The sequence below is a fragment of the Habropoda laboriosa genome, unplaced genomic scaffold, assembly GCF_001263275.1.
Source record: "Habropoda laboriosa isolate 0110345459 unplaced genomic scaffold, ASM126327v1 scaffold84, whole genome shotgun sequence".
Taxonomy (NCBI): Eukaryota; Metazoa; Arthropoda; class Insecta; order Hymenoptera; family Apidae; genus Habropoda; species Habropoda laboriosa.
Window position 1 is genome coordinate 166,216 of NW_017100202.1, and position 14,808 is coordinate 181,023.

At 42.6% G+C, this 14,808-nt stretch overlaps 1 protein-coding gene across 2 annotated transcripts in view; it reads right to left on the reverse strand.

Annotated features, from left to right (window-relative positions):
* Positions 1-14,808, reverse strand: part of LOC108570505 (neuronal PAS domain-containing protein 2-like) — a 75,143-nt gene that overhangs the window by 59,793 nt on the left and 542 nt on the right. The window contains exons 1-2 of one of the 2 annotated variants that reach the window (XM_017932376.1): positions 11,516-11,551; positions 1,940-2,030 (exon numbers count right to left, since the gene is read on the reverse strand). In XM_017932376.1, coding sequence (XP_017787865.1) covers positions 1,940-2,016 — 77 coding nt within the window. In that variant the 5' untranslated portion in view covers positions 2,017-2,030; positions 11,516-11,551. Of the gene's footprint in view, positions 1-1,939; positions 2,031-11,515; positions 11,552-14,808 lie in introns of those variants that run through there. The other variant, XM_017932375.1, reaches the window with a different exon arrangement.

Consider the following 14,808-nt stretch of genomic DNA (forward strand, 5'->3'; position numbering starts at 1 on the left):
AATCGCCTCCCGGTTGCACGTCACTTTTATCGACGGTGTGATTTCTTAGAAGCACACGAAGTCTACGTCGGGATTCCTGACCTTGACACCGTGTTCTAGATCCCCGGCGTGACAGGAAATCCGTCCGCTAAGACGCGCACACAGAGATCCAAGCGAAAGAGGGTTATCGATCACAGGGCCGAGACACAGAGCCACCGTCAATAAGATCCAACAGCGTTCGGGATGCATACGCTGGTTGCTGTCTCCTACTCGCCCCAGCGTTCCGTTACCATCGTGTGAAACGTGATAAAGCCGAGAGACCCGAGCCCACAATGTTACTTGGAGGAATCTCCGGCCTTGACACACTGTCCCAAATGTCTCTTAGGACGGAGAAAATACGCGTCGACTATGCTTTCCGAGGATAGAATACACAGTTTCTTCGCGATTTCGTGCGATGTCACTCTTTGTCCGATTCAACGACAACTTCGTACAGTTCCGTGGTATCCGATGTCTGTACGGTAAACAGTACGATTGAGTTCTGAGGCGAGGTAAAACGAGACACGGTTTAGACAGAGTACACACCACTTTAGGACAATGTTGTATTTAAAGACGCCAGGTGTGGTAATAGACCCGTGGTAACGTCAACGATACGATATAATTCGCTTGCATACGTATCGCTTAGGTGCACTTAGAGACGAACGAAGAAAAAGAGACGTTGCCAAAAAAAACAGCGTAACAAGCGTCAAGACGCAACACGCACGGTAGTCGGATGCGAACTGCCGGTGGAGCGCTACCCCCACTCCCCGTGACAATCAGCGCTTCCCCCTCCCCCGGCCAGACGACCAATCGTCGTTCCCCTCGCCTTCTTCCAATGCTATCCGCGCTCGGAGCGCGCAGCATGATAACAACACATTTTTAGGCGGATCCCTTGTGTAAGGCTGCTCGCTTCAAACTCGCGCGATAAGAAACGAATTTTCCTGCGTAATGCTCTCTCGCTGGATTTACGCGCGAGAATTTGAGCATGTTCTTCGCGAGAGCAGAATATTTTTCGGTATATATGCATATATATATATCGACGTTTAAAGTACAGTTTCCTTCAACTGCAATTACAGACTATTCCTAAATTCGATTTTTAAATTTGATACGTAATTTTTTTTTCTTATTATCCCTTTGCCGACGGAGTACTACGAAATACTGATTACTTGTGCAACACATAATTAGGTCACTACTTCAATTTTTTTTTTAAAAACAATCATTTGAAAATTACATTTTCCTCAGATATACCTACATGCATGAGTTCATCAATTGCTAACTATTTTTATATTTTGTGAACGCACATACGAGTCTATCATCCTCAAAGTGTTATTTACCGCGTTCTTTCCCACATTAAATTGACACAATCGCCAGTATTCCTTTCGGAAAAATCAGATCTTTACATTCGTAACCTGTCATTCGACTGGCCAAGGTAAGAATAGGTACACGTAAAGAGTGCCTACACGGTTAGCGGTTAACCTTTTACATTATGAATTTTTCTAGCGATCTATAGAACAGCCCGAGCTCTACGTCTAACGGCGCTAAAAATAAACGCAAATTAGCACTGCAGAAAGCGCTAATTATAACCGAACACTATAGGAAAATTAGTGTTATTATAGGTTGTTTTATATTTCGCCGATACTTTCGAATCTCTTTATAGTTTGCAATTTGTCCGCTAAAATTAAAGGTAGGAATGTTCGATACGGATAGCTGCTAATCCTATCCCGATCGTAGCGTTCGAGCCAGATATTGTGAATTCGCTATGCGCGCCTCGTTCGTGTGGCACGCACACGCACACACACGTCGAACACACTCCAAAATCGTTTCTTTGCAAGAAACAAATATACGCGGAGCGTAACGCTTGTTTGTTAGTTCGAGCCGCCACCTCTTCGGCATGATTTAGACAAGAAAAAAACTGGACTCTTACCCGTAGGAGATTGTCGTTTCCGGCACCGATGTGGAAGACAACGCGCCAGCATCGTCCTCCTCCACGTCATCCTTCATTTTTCAGATTTTTCCTGAAACGCAATAAATCAACGTTATTGCCGCGATACTGTGCGCCGGCGATGTTAGCCATTCCTTCTTCGTCATTTGTACTCGCTGTAAATATTTTGCCGAGAGGTAACGCAAGACCGAGCCGAGGTGAAGAAACGATAATACCTTCGATAATGTGCCCTCCCTCGCGAAAGGACAGGCGCGCGCGCGACGCGGAAGACCGCGGGTTGACAGTCGGTTTGATCGATTGACAACGTTAAGTAAATGATGTGCATCGTTCGTCGGACGATGTGCAATTGAAAACAACACCGCGTTGCAATCAATTCGACACGACGATCCAGCGAGAGGGAGAGAGAGAGATCCTGTTACGAATCGCTCGCAACAACGTTGACGGGCGGCTGCAACGTGAAAAAAGACAAGAATGCTGTGGAATGTCGTGAATAATGGGCTGACGTACGCGAGATTCATGACTGGAGACAAAGAATTCAAGCAACTCGAGGAAACTGTTTGAAAATGCGGCTCATCTGTAACGCGTCGTTCGAAAGGAAAATCTGTCGCATTTTCTTCTTCTCTTTACACAACGTCGAATTTATCCATGTTCACGTTTGACGTCGAGTTTTTCGCGTTAAAGAAACGCGCGTATCGGCTGGGTTTGAAAATTATTCCTCTGGCCTCGAGAAGATGTGGGAAAGCTTCAAGGGGTAGAGCGATGAAATGATTTTCATGCATTCGTTCCCGATGGTGTGTCGCCGCGAGTCCAATGAATATTTGATGTAACGATATTTTCTTCCCGCGGAATAATATGGCGCGCAGTACATACACGCGAATAATCAAGCCCTGGTTATCGAGATAAAGCGTGTTTCTGAGTTTCGTTGAATCACATCGAATGTGTTATCGAAACACCTGACTTTCTCGGAATAAAATTCGTAAAGTGTAGTTTAATGGACAGATGTAATCAAACGAGGCTAACATATTTTTCAATGTTTCTTCTTCGTCAAATGCCAGTCAATTTTCAGAAACTAACACGAACAACGAAGTCGCTAAAAAAGAAAAAGTTAAACAATTTTTTCGAAAAAATAAAAATGAACAAGTAGCGTTCGAAAGAGAGAGTCTTTTTCTTCGAACGTCTTCGTTGAACAGCCTCGTCAGAATGGTAGCGTTGAACTATTAATAAATACCGTACTCGATACAACGAAAACACGCCTCTGTTATGTGTAATTTACCGGTGGAAGGTGTTCGATGAGGAGGAGGAGGAGGAGGGGTACGATGACGTTGAATCGAAACCGACAATGTTCATCGATGCAGCGCGCAATCGGAGTAATTCGAGCCACGGTCACGAATGAAGCCACGTCTCGCGTGGGCCGATTGCGTATTCTCTTGGATAACAACTCTGATCCGAAACAATCAGCTGATGTTGCTCAGGATCAACGCCGCCTTTGTTTATAGCCGCGCAACATTGTTACACGGTTAGACTGTGGATTAGCCTCTGCGTTCTCTCGCATGTACGAACTGTTCTTTTGTGAAATTCCAACAAATGGACAGACCGATCCCTATTGTGCGCTCTCCAATAGAGCTTTGCCGATCGGGGAACGTTAAGAAATGTGACTTCGTAACGACATTATTTTCGTGCAATCGCGCAGACCGAAGCGATCCTCTTTATCGTGCTTATCGATAAGGCCGTTCTTTACGGAATATTGACTTTCGTTACAATATCCGGAGCAGTCAGAATCGGTTTACTTCGACATGGTTACGGTACAGTGGTTTTCTTTATGCCTGGTCGTGTTTGCTGCACTTTCAGCGTTCCTCTTTGATACCAGTCGATTCTGTTTATCTCGAACGTTCGAGTATCTAATTTAACTTCTATCCCACTGGATAATTCTTATCACGGTGAAAAAGTTCGTGGGGGAAACATAGGTAACCGGATTATTGTAACGTCGAAGATAAATTACAGAAGATACACCGAGATGTTAAGTATATCGCGATACGATAGAATTTTTCGAAAATGTTTTCGAACTACAAAATCTACAACCGGCTGTCGAATTTAGCCAGCGGCGAATTTGCATTCGGCGAAAGATAAAGGAAAACGACAAAAACGAACACGTGTACGTTCGAAATGTAGAGAAAAAAAAAAAAGAAGAAAAAACGCGAACGAAATGGAGTCGCGCCAGTTTGCAAGCAGATACACGATAAAAATTCTGATACCAGAGGCGGGCTATTGAATAAAGATATCGATTGAGAGTTCGAATCTTATTGAATGGAACACAGCAAGGGTTCTTGATGCTCTCAGAGTGCTCGACAGCCACGAAGGAGACACACGTACACACACGTATATTCGAGGAGCGTACGGATGGATGTCTGTATCTAGAAGCTGGCGTCAGGTAGGTCTGTGTTGATACACCGGGTCGTCGACATCGCTCTACTATCACTAGGTTCCGCTGCGTGCGCGCTATACAACAGAACTGATAAGGTGACGAGAGGTAACCTACGTGCGATGCACTCGCTTGAGAGCCGCTTCGAGCGCAGATGAACAAATGTCGGATGAGCAGGACTATTTAGATCGAATCACGAACAATTTTTCACGTTATCGCTAAACGTTTTCATACGAGAAGTCAATTTTTTTTCGTGGACTCGAAATAAATTAGATTGCACTCTAGTTTAACGGAGTAAAGTTTCTATATACTTTATTCAATCTTTCTAAAATTGTTTCCAAGTATTCAAAAGTTCTGGTCAACCTAATACGGGAAACAGAAAGATACCAAATTCTGAGAGGATGGTATTATGAAATTTCCTCAAACATGGCGAAAGATAGTGCCACATGTGCCATTGTCTTCGAATTTCATTTAAAAACCGCTGCGAACTTTCGCTCCGATCCAATATACCCACGATAAGAAGCTCGCGCCGCAAGCTCTACTCGCAGAGCAAAGTCGATCTAACAAGAAATTGTAGCACTTCTGAAAAAAAAAAAAACGCTAACTCTTCTCCGGGAGAGGGACGAAGCAACTGGTAACACGCTCTACAGGTCGAGTCCAGGGAACATGGATACCGTTTTAACGAAACGCATGTTAGGTGCACGCTGCGTGCCCGGTATATTACGCGGTGAGCTCCGTTAAAAATACGAAAAGCCGTGGTAGTCAGGACGCAGTGAAGTATCGAGCGGCCGAAAGAAACAAAGAAAATACGAAACACGGTGTGCATATCGTCGTCGCCGGTAATATCCAGCCGTCTAGACACTAGACTCTCTTTGTTCGTTCAGTGGCTGATTTTCGGGGGTTGTTCCTGGTCGAGCGTAGGGTAAACCGTGTGCCCGTGGACGGAGGAATGCACGAGTCTACTGGAAAGAGAGCACACACACACACACACGCGCGCTGTTACACGAGGATAACCCCGAAGGTGTGTGTGTGTGTGTGTTTTGGTCTGCTCGACGACGATCGACATATTCGTGATCAACGACGACGAAACTGTGGGCCGTGTCGGTGCACGCGCGACCACCCGCCGCTTCTCGACTCTTCTTCTCTCGAGTAGAACGCCGGTTAACGACGCTCACCTAACCAATTCACTTTACTCTCCCGTCTCTGTCCGATTATTATTTACGAATAGTGGAGGAGCTGGACGAAATGCTTTCCTTGCCAGCGTCGATCGATACCCCTTGAGTGCCTCTGATCACCTTGATCATTCTGGGTCCTCTCTTGCGCAATTCAGGTTGCTGACATGCCTCGAGTAAGTTAAAGGGTGTATCGTCACCTTGTTTGACACGTTTTGATATTAATATTTAATATTCGTACGATTCGTGGTTTAAAAATTTCACGAGGTAAACGAAAGAATAAAGGATTCAAATTTTTTTTTTTTTTTTTTTTTTTTTTTTAACCCTTCTGTGGTTTAGTAAGTAGGTGTAGCGAGGTAAAATCGGTCAGGTGATGAACTTTACACGTTCGAACGTATTAACTCGAGAAGAATAGAGGAGTAGAAACTTGAGAAGATAAGGACTTGAAATCTCAGTCAGGACTGCACGAAGTATGCTTCAACTTTAATTCGGTCCTAATCGAAAAACGAAAAATACGTAGCTACTCAATGGCTTAATTTACGATCTCGCTATATTTCTTCCACCGACTATACGTTACTCTTTATTTTCGACCTTAGACAGAAACGAAGAGAGCCGAATTAAACTAATTCTTTCAATTCCTCTGTACAATAATTTATTACACACGCTATCTTCTTCAGCTCTCCCTCTATTTCTGCCTAACGTCTAAAATAAACAGCAACATACTCGACGTTCCACATCGCGAAAGGATTTAATATAGTTCCAATGGTATTTTCAAGTGTACCCGGAGATTGGAGTACTGTTTTATTCGCCGAAAGGAAGAAACAATTGTCCGACGGTCGTTCGAACGATTCGATTCTCTCAAGGATTCACCTTACCACGGGGACGACGTATGCGGTAGCATCGAACTCTCGCTCCTCCCTTTACCATATCACCAAGTCACGAAATGTAATCGCGAAAGTTCGCGGGGACTTTATATAGATACCACGGGGATTTCGCGTATATCTGTATACGTGTCTACGTACATCGAGAGAAGAGGAGGATATCAGAGAGAGGAGACAGGACAGAAGAACGGAGAAGAAGAGTCCTTTGCCCCTTGAAACACACGGGGCAGGATGTACACGTGGCTTACTGTTGGAACACTATACCGGAGTGATATACCGTATGCCGAAGAATGTGTGTCTTCGCTGGATGCTAATACACCGCTCTGTCCGAGTACCAAAGCAATGACCTGTACGTTCATTCCTGGTAAAACCGTTTCTATTGCTCCGTTTGAATCACGCATATTCAAATTAGAATTTAATTATCTAAGAGCTCGGTTTAACCTTTCGTAACGTAGCCACACGTCGACTATACAGAGAACCTCAACGGTGACTTTATTACACAGAGGTGGATAATTGCATAATATCTTTGTTATTGTCGGAAATAGGAGCGTTCGTTGAATTTAAATAGAAACGGAACTTTTTCTAATCTACTTGGACAATTATCAACGTTGTAACAGAAGTCTCGGAATGTAATTTTCCGTAGTTTAGCGAGATAGTGAAGTTATAAATTTAATAAATTGCACCTCACTTTTCGTCCACCGAATGATGCATTATTCATAAAACGTTTGCTATGCAAATCCACGCGATTCGCGCTAATGGCTATTTTTCAACACACACCTATGCTCGCGAAGCTAAGTTTATTTTTTCACTGTTTTATCGCGGGGATGATACTACCTCCAGTATTTCCTCCGTGTAAACATCAACATGAGTCGAACTCCTCGCGTATCTCGCCTCGAGTTCAATGCCACCCTAAGATTAAGGGATTCTATCGGTCGTGCGAGTATCGATGCGTCACGTGTCTACAAAGGGTATAGTGTACACGTTTGTACTGCAGCAATCGTTTGCTCCTGTTTCTCGATAGTTATCGGTCGCGACGATAACAAAGTGGCAAAAACGAAAAATTTCTCTTATCTAAAAGATGAAACTTCAAAAAGGAAACGATCTGAACGTTACTTCGTACTTCGTATTCAAATCACTTGCTTCTGTTTTTCGATATCTATCGGTCGTGATGGTAACAAAGTGGCAAAAACAAAAATCTTCCCTATCGAAAAGATCAAACTTCGAGGGGGAAACGATCTCAACGTTACTTCATGCTTCATACTCAAATCGCGTGCTTCTCTTTTTCGATATTTATCAGTCGCGATGATAACAAAGTGGCATAAAGAAAGAATAAAAAATTTTCTCTTCTCCAAAAGATCAAACTTCCAAGGGGAAACGACCGAACGTTGCTTCACATTGAAATGCACCCTTGCGCACACGAGTGACACTAATGTCAGCACAACTTAAGTAACTTTAACACAGGATAGGGTATTAACCAAAAATGTATTAAAGTATAGTGATAAGCGACTACTAAGTGCATCGGTGTCAGTGAGCGTGCCGGAGTCCGCGAGCGCCGACGCGTCCCCGATCGCGACCGCTGTCGCGACCGAAGGCTGTCCTCGAGCAAACGTTCCAACCGCGCGATTCGCGCACCACAATCGTCTTCCTGCCTCCGTCTTCGCGGGTCTTCTACGGAGGGCTCGCGCTCCTCCCTCGGGCGTGCGACGGATTCACTTCCCTTACTCATCTTGTTCACACGTTTTCGGCACTGTTATCGTCTAGCACGCAATTCTGATCCCACTTCTGATTTGTCAGCACAACTTAAGTAAATTTAACACAGGATAGGGTATTAACCAAAAATGTATTAAAGTATAGTGATAAGCGACTGCTAAGTGCTTCGGTGTCTCGCTCGGCGGCTATTTCCAGAGTGTCCTCTCCGCGTCGTATCCCGTTGGAGCCCCCTCGTTCGACTTTCCGGGGAAAGGGCTTAGTTTATGGTACCCTAAGGTACCCGCGCGCTTCCTCTTCCTGGGTGACAAAGTCCAGGCCACCACTTCGCCGCCGAAATCTCGCATTTCTTACACTAAAATGTTGCAATTGAACGGGAACTCGTTTCGTTAAAAATAGTACCCCGGCTATCTAAAGAGGTAGGTTTCGTTACGCTACAATTTCTGAATACCCTCTTTCTTATTACGCCGCCGAGAGAGGCGGGCTCTCTGTGGTCGTCAACCTACGCGTTCGAAATCAGTGCCGGTGAAATTACGCGTTCTCAGAACGGGGAGGATAGGATGCGTATACCACTATTCCAAGATTCATCGAATTATTTCGCATATGCACGCAGTCGTCGTACACGTTCCGCGTGTATATGCATGTATGAAGGTTGCGTAACGCGGATCGAACGATGCAATCATTCCAGATAAAGTCATGTTCCCCGGTTTTCAACGAGTCACCATTCACGTTGTATTCTATCAGTGCTACACATCCACGGGAACAGAGTGATACACGGCGAATTTATAACCGTTCTGCGCGCGCGAGCGCGCCTATCGCAACGAGCTTACTACTCTACCGCTACGATTTACGCAGATAACATCGGTACCGAGACGATCTATTATCGACCTTGCGGCTTGATAACTGTTCAGCAACTGACACTGTGGAACAGATTCGCCGCGGGAAAAAGAATAATTAGCGAACTAGCCACCCGTTCTCGATCTCGTCTCGCGTGGACTCGTTGAATTATTCAGGAAGAAATCAATGCGCAGTCGTGGTAAATCACGCTTCACCGTGGCATGTTCGATCGCGAGCTTCGCCGTAAATCTCGCACGATACCAAATTCCTTATGCATGCGTACAATTTACGAGCTACGTTTTCTTCTTTTTTCTCTTCTTCTTCTTTCCTTTCAACGTTGAAACAACGAAAGCTGCTTCGATTCCACCGGTAGTCGAGAAACACGTGAAAAATGCTCGCGTCGAATATGTGTCGTTTTCCCGTGTTTCTGTTATACATCGTGTTGTCAATTACGCGTTTACGGTCAGTAATCTTTACTTTTTGCAATTGTCCCTTTTTAACAGATAAACACTCTGACAGAAGCTTGACGTTCGTTTCATATGTGTGTGCGTCTCTCAGGAATATTCCTTGGAATTCTTCTAAACGGACTACAACAGTGTTGCAACTTGTTTACGGTATAGAAGATAAGATAACCGGTGGCTACGTAAATGCAGGCTAGCTCGGCGCAAGGTTTTCGCTAGTTACTTTATTTAGTCGCACGACTAGTCCCGGAATCAAAGAAAACTCCGAGTTTCCCGGAAGACACGCGCGTGTGTACGAGACGATTCGCGTGAAATGCACAGATGTGCAGTCATAATTGTCGATTTTTTTTTTTTTTTTTTTTCGAACTTCAAGTATTTCTTGGCAACCTCGAGAAAATACACCGTGCGATACTTTAACTTTTAAAAAACTGGATGAGATGAGTCATTACTTAAAACTGTGATACATCAGCTTTGTTTGGAGACGTTGCTTTGAATTTGCGCTCATTTTGAAGCTGAAGAAATTTATTTATTTATTTAGAATTTATCGAAATTATTTTTGCCAACTGCTTAGAAATTTAGTCTCCGTGTGGCCACCATTTTTGTACTTCCTTTAACAATTTTCTGTATCTTCGTGAAAGTATCGTGAAACCACTACGGATCCCCATTTTTAGACACTTTCACGCCGATACACGTTTCCAAAATAAAAATTGATGCAAAAAATTTTAAATATCGAAGCATGAAAAAACTGTGAATATTTTATATTTAATCGAATTAATTCCAACTGATTTCATTGAAATCGACGACATTCTAATTCACTTTATCAAATTCGAAATTTTCTCTCGAACTCAAAATAGCGAACCTTATCATTCTCGCCCGATAAATTTTTTCCCTATATAGTTACATCCAGTTTCAAAGAATGCGAGGTAAACTCTGGTCCACAGTGAAATCTGATTTGTTAGTTACTAAGCTAAGTCGCGTAAACGCGAAACGAGGATGGTTCAGGGCGAACTTTTTGGCCGTGGTCCTGGAACGATATTTCATTGGCTCGCAGCTGCACCTGCGGCAGGTGCGGTGTCCGTGGAAAAATAAGAAATTCACGAGCCCGCTTTGCAGATTTGACTAGCGAAAGGAATGACCGGTATCGTTGAACCCGATCGTGCCCGGGGGATTAAAATCGTTAACTTTTTTACACGTCATGCCTCCATTTCCTTCCCGATTCTCCTCCGGGTCCAATTTTTCACCACGTCGACATTTGCATAATTAACAATGCTCGTATTTATGTGCGGCGAATTACAGGCTCTACTCGATCGTCGAAATTACGGTCAATCACTGCCGAGGCACCCGAGAACAGGGGACGGTAAGTTACCTTTCCTCCATTTCGTCAATTATTGCTCGAACGAAACTTCACGTCGAACCGAACGTGCATTCGAAGAAAAGAAAAAAAAATTGTTATGCAACTACGTATGTAGCCATTAGACACGTACTATCTGCTGACGCGCGGAAATTTTTCATCGATAGTGCCGTGAAAAATTGCAAATTTTTAGCACAGCAGCGCTTCGCGTAGATAAAAATACAGTAAAATATGCGAATTGTACAACAGATGCGTTATTTTTTGTAGCAGTGACACTAACAAGCCAATGATATAATGTATTAACGTCTCAGTAACTGTTCAGGTGAAGCTACCATTTTGTACAGGCTACCGCATGATTCATAACAGATAAGATATCATATTTCGTTGTGTACAAGTTTTAATTTGCTAATTAGCAAAATTGTATAAACTTCGTTTGCAAAAGACGCGAAATTTGAACTTTGGTACACGCTCGAAGTGAATTACAAGTGCCAGGGAATATTCTAATTTTCCGAGATTCTAGGGAAAATTCTAATTTTTTCGAATAGAAATATTGACGAAGTGAATAATTTTCGCGTATACGGAAATAGTACGCCGCTACGCGTAAACATAAATAGGTTTGTAAATACATAGTCTGTAATAATGTGCATTCTTAGTGCGGTGTTTCTTTTTTCTTTTTTTAGGTTAGGTTAGGTTAAACGAGTGTTTAACCTTGTGTAATGTAAACTTGTACCTGTATGTCATTTGCACCAAAGGCCGTGAAACTTGTTGGAATTATGTATGCAAATTATGAAAATCCATTGGACGATGCATGACAAGTTCTTGAACTATTTCCAACCGGGCTACGCGTCAAGCATCACGCGACGCAGTAACGTCAGAAGCGCGTTGACAAGGCGACCACTCGGGAAATCGCGTTAAAGTAAACGATATTCTTATGGACTGCAGCAACATCTCCGCTGCATGCAGCGCCAAGAATAAATATTACCCGGTCAGGCATGTAAGCGCGTCACTCGCCTGACCTAGTTTAATCCACACGATTATCCTTCTGTGCTAATTAAGTAGGCACGTCCGCTTTATTAACGGCCACTCTGACTCCACGACGCTTGATAACGTACGAACGTACCGCCTGGTGTCGAAAGTGACGCCATCAGGGGGATGGGGCAAAGGAGAAGAAAGAGCAGAACGAAGGAAAAAATCCTTTGAGCATGATTCTTTATTGTTAACCCTTTTACTATCGCTCGGTGTGATTCATCTTTTTTTTTTTTCTCGTGGGAGTAATTTATCTTTAGTTTGAATGAAACAAAGTGGCGCCTAAAGATCGAGTTTCGTGTGAAAAATTTTCGAGGTTATGAATCGAAGAAAGTGAAGACCTTTATGTATTCAACTGATGTAAGGAATATTTGTTTGGAAATAACGGTTATTATTATTTTCGTGTTTTGAATTGTATTCCACGCTTGTTTGCTTTCATTTGATTTAAAAGTAAAAGCGACTATTATGAAATACGAAAAGCTGCATGTGTGTTTGTGTCGTAAATTTATTCACAAGTATCGAAAGTATATTTTTGTAAACGGATATTTAAAACTCGGTAGAAGGTAAAGGCGTGTATACAATATTCAAGATTTAGAAAACTTAGAAAATAACTGGAAATAAAATATGTCACATACGGATATATTCGTTGGCAATTACGAATTCCATTAAAGATAATGTCTAAAGTTGGACAAATAGCCAACCAACCGGCTTGTCGTCTTTTAAGGTGCGTCTTAATGAAAGCCGAAGGTCGCGGTCGTCTCGATACGCGCACACGTATTCACTCGACATAGTTCTACTTTTATCTGGCTGTCGATCGACATTGCTCGCCTAATCGGAAATAGCCAGGGGTTTATTAATAATTCGTCAGCCGAACAACCAACAGCGCTGTACTAAAAATATTATCAACCGTATCGAACGCATCTTCGAACGCGAACTCGCCTAGAGTCTTAGTTTTACATAACCTATGCTCGACAAACTGAAAAGATGTCGCGGTTGATGGAAAATCGAAGCGACGTTCGCGCCGCATCCGCACGAGAGTTACGGAACCGATACGAATCACGAGATGTTAACGATAACGAGATTGTCAACCGATGGTATATAGTTGAGATGCTTCGAGATGCATCGGAGAATCCTATGACCCGTGGCGCTCGAGTTCCAATCGAGTCAGATCGAAAAGGATTGCTAGCTCGAGATTCCTCCTATAAATACGGTGGAACAGGCGCAAAGCATCTGGGTCAGGATGAACGAATCATGTTTACACGCGTTTGCGCTTCGGTGCGTTTCGTCCGATTACCGTTGCTAAATTTACTGTTTCGATAATAACCTGTTCCACGTACACAGCACAATGTGTTTTCTTTTCGCATTAGAACGACCGTGGAAACCGGCATGTATACCGTGAGCCGCTAAAAAGACAACCATGCTTATCGATGCGATTACGATGCACAGTACTCGCTAGTTCCGTCGCAATTTTCTTTCGAGTGCAAACACGCATGCACACGCACACTGGTCAAGATCGATTGAATGATAATGGCAGCTCTCACGATAACCTTCGAAGGAAGTCGAGCGAGGCGGACTGACCCTGAATTCATCATACCACGGTTAGAACAAAGGAACGAACCGGTAATGAAACACGCGCAATAGTAAACTGTGACGGTTCCTATTAATAAGAATGTTTTCTTCGTTTTGCCCTCGGAGTGTGTAGTTTGCTTGCGTTACGTAGTATTTGCTTAAGATAATGTTGATGTGTGCAGTAGTTATAAATAAGTTGTTATATAACGCGACAATTATAAAATAGTAGACGCATTCTATGAAACGGGGAGAAATACTCTTCGGGTAATATATGAGATGGAAAGGAGAATCATGAATTGGCAAAAAGAAAGTCTGATACAATTTTTGGGTTCAAGGTCAACTCGCCTCGTCCCTGAGTATCTTCTAACGAAGTTTAAATATAAGTCGAAACATTGACTACGCTTAGCTAATACTGATAAATTTATCCATGCCGCTGGATGGTTCGACGACCTTTAGGATACGCGTGGAAACATTTTAAAGTAGTGACTACGAATTTCAGTAACGAATATTGAAAAAAACGTTTAAAAATGTTAATTATCTGCGAAATTAATAAGTCGAAAGTATCGTATTAACTTCGAGCAAAATACTATCTGTTTGACGTGAAAAAAACAGATGTCGGATAAAACGTATTATTCATAACAGATAAGCGTGTTTTTTTTTATTACGTATGACGACTGTGTTGCATGCCAAAAACTACATGCTCAATTTGCGTCTAAACCCAAACTGTGTTAAAAAGAAAAGATAAATCATGAATATCTCATACGGTGACCTCTATCGTCGAAGCGTATGTGGGTAATGGAACGAGTTTAGCCAATTAACGACTGTTTTATCGACAGAGTAAATCCTGGGGCAATGACCTCGATGTTGAGGAGCGCTTGACCTATATATCACTAATGTATCCAGCATGCGCACACGTGTATAGCTCGTGTTGTACTATCTATTATTACAATTGCCTATAGTCACCCATTTTGTATTTTCTATAATACTTCTAGTTCTTTTTATCACCGTCAAATACAAAGTTAACAACAAATTACATATGCTACATCTTGCACGTAAAAGAAAACATTGACATTTCGATAAGCATCGTACAGAATAGAATGTGAAGGTCATTTCATAATTCCTAATTGCAAAGTGTCATTGGACCGTACTTCATTCATTATAAACGACAATGTTAATGGACGTAACGTTGAATATAATATTTACACGCTATCAATCGAACGTCAACTAATTTCAGACTCGAACAAAAGGCGAAACACATATTCACGGCCATTGCCAGAGCAGTCGCTTTAAATAGCTAACCAACGGCAAACGTTTTAACTTAGGTCAATAGCATATGATTGATCACACTGTTTACGTATGAGAAATGTTGGTTACTAGTATTGAAAATACAAAGTTCGATTCGGCTGTTATCTGATTATCTAAAGTTTT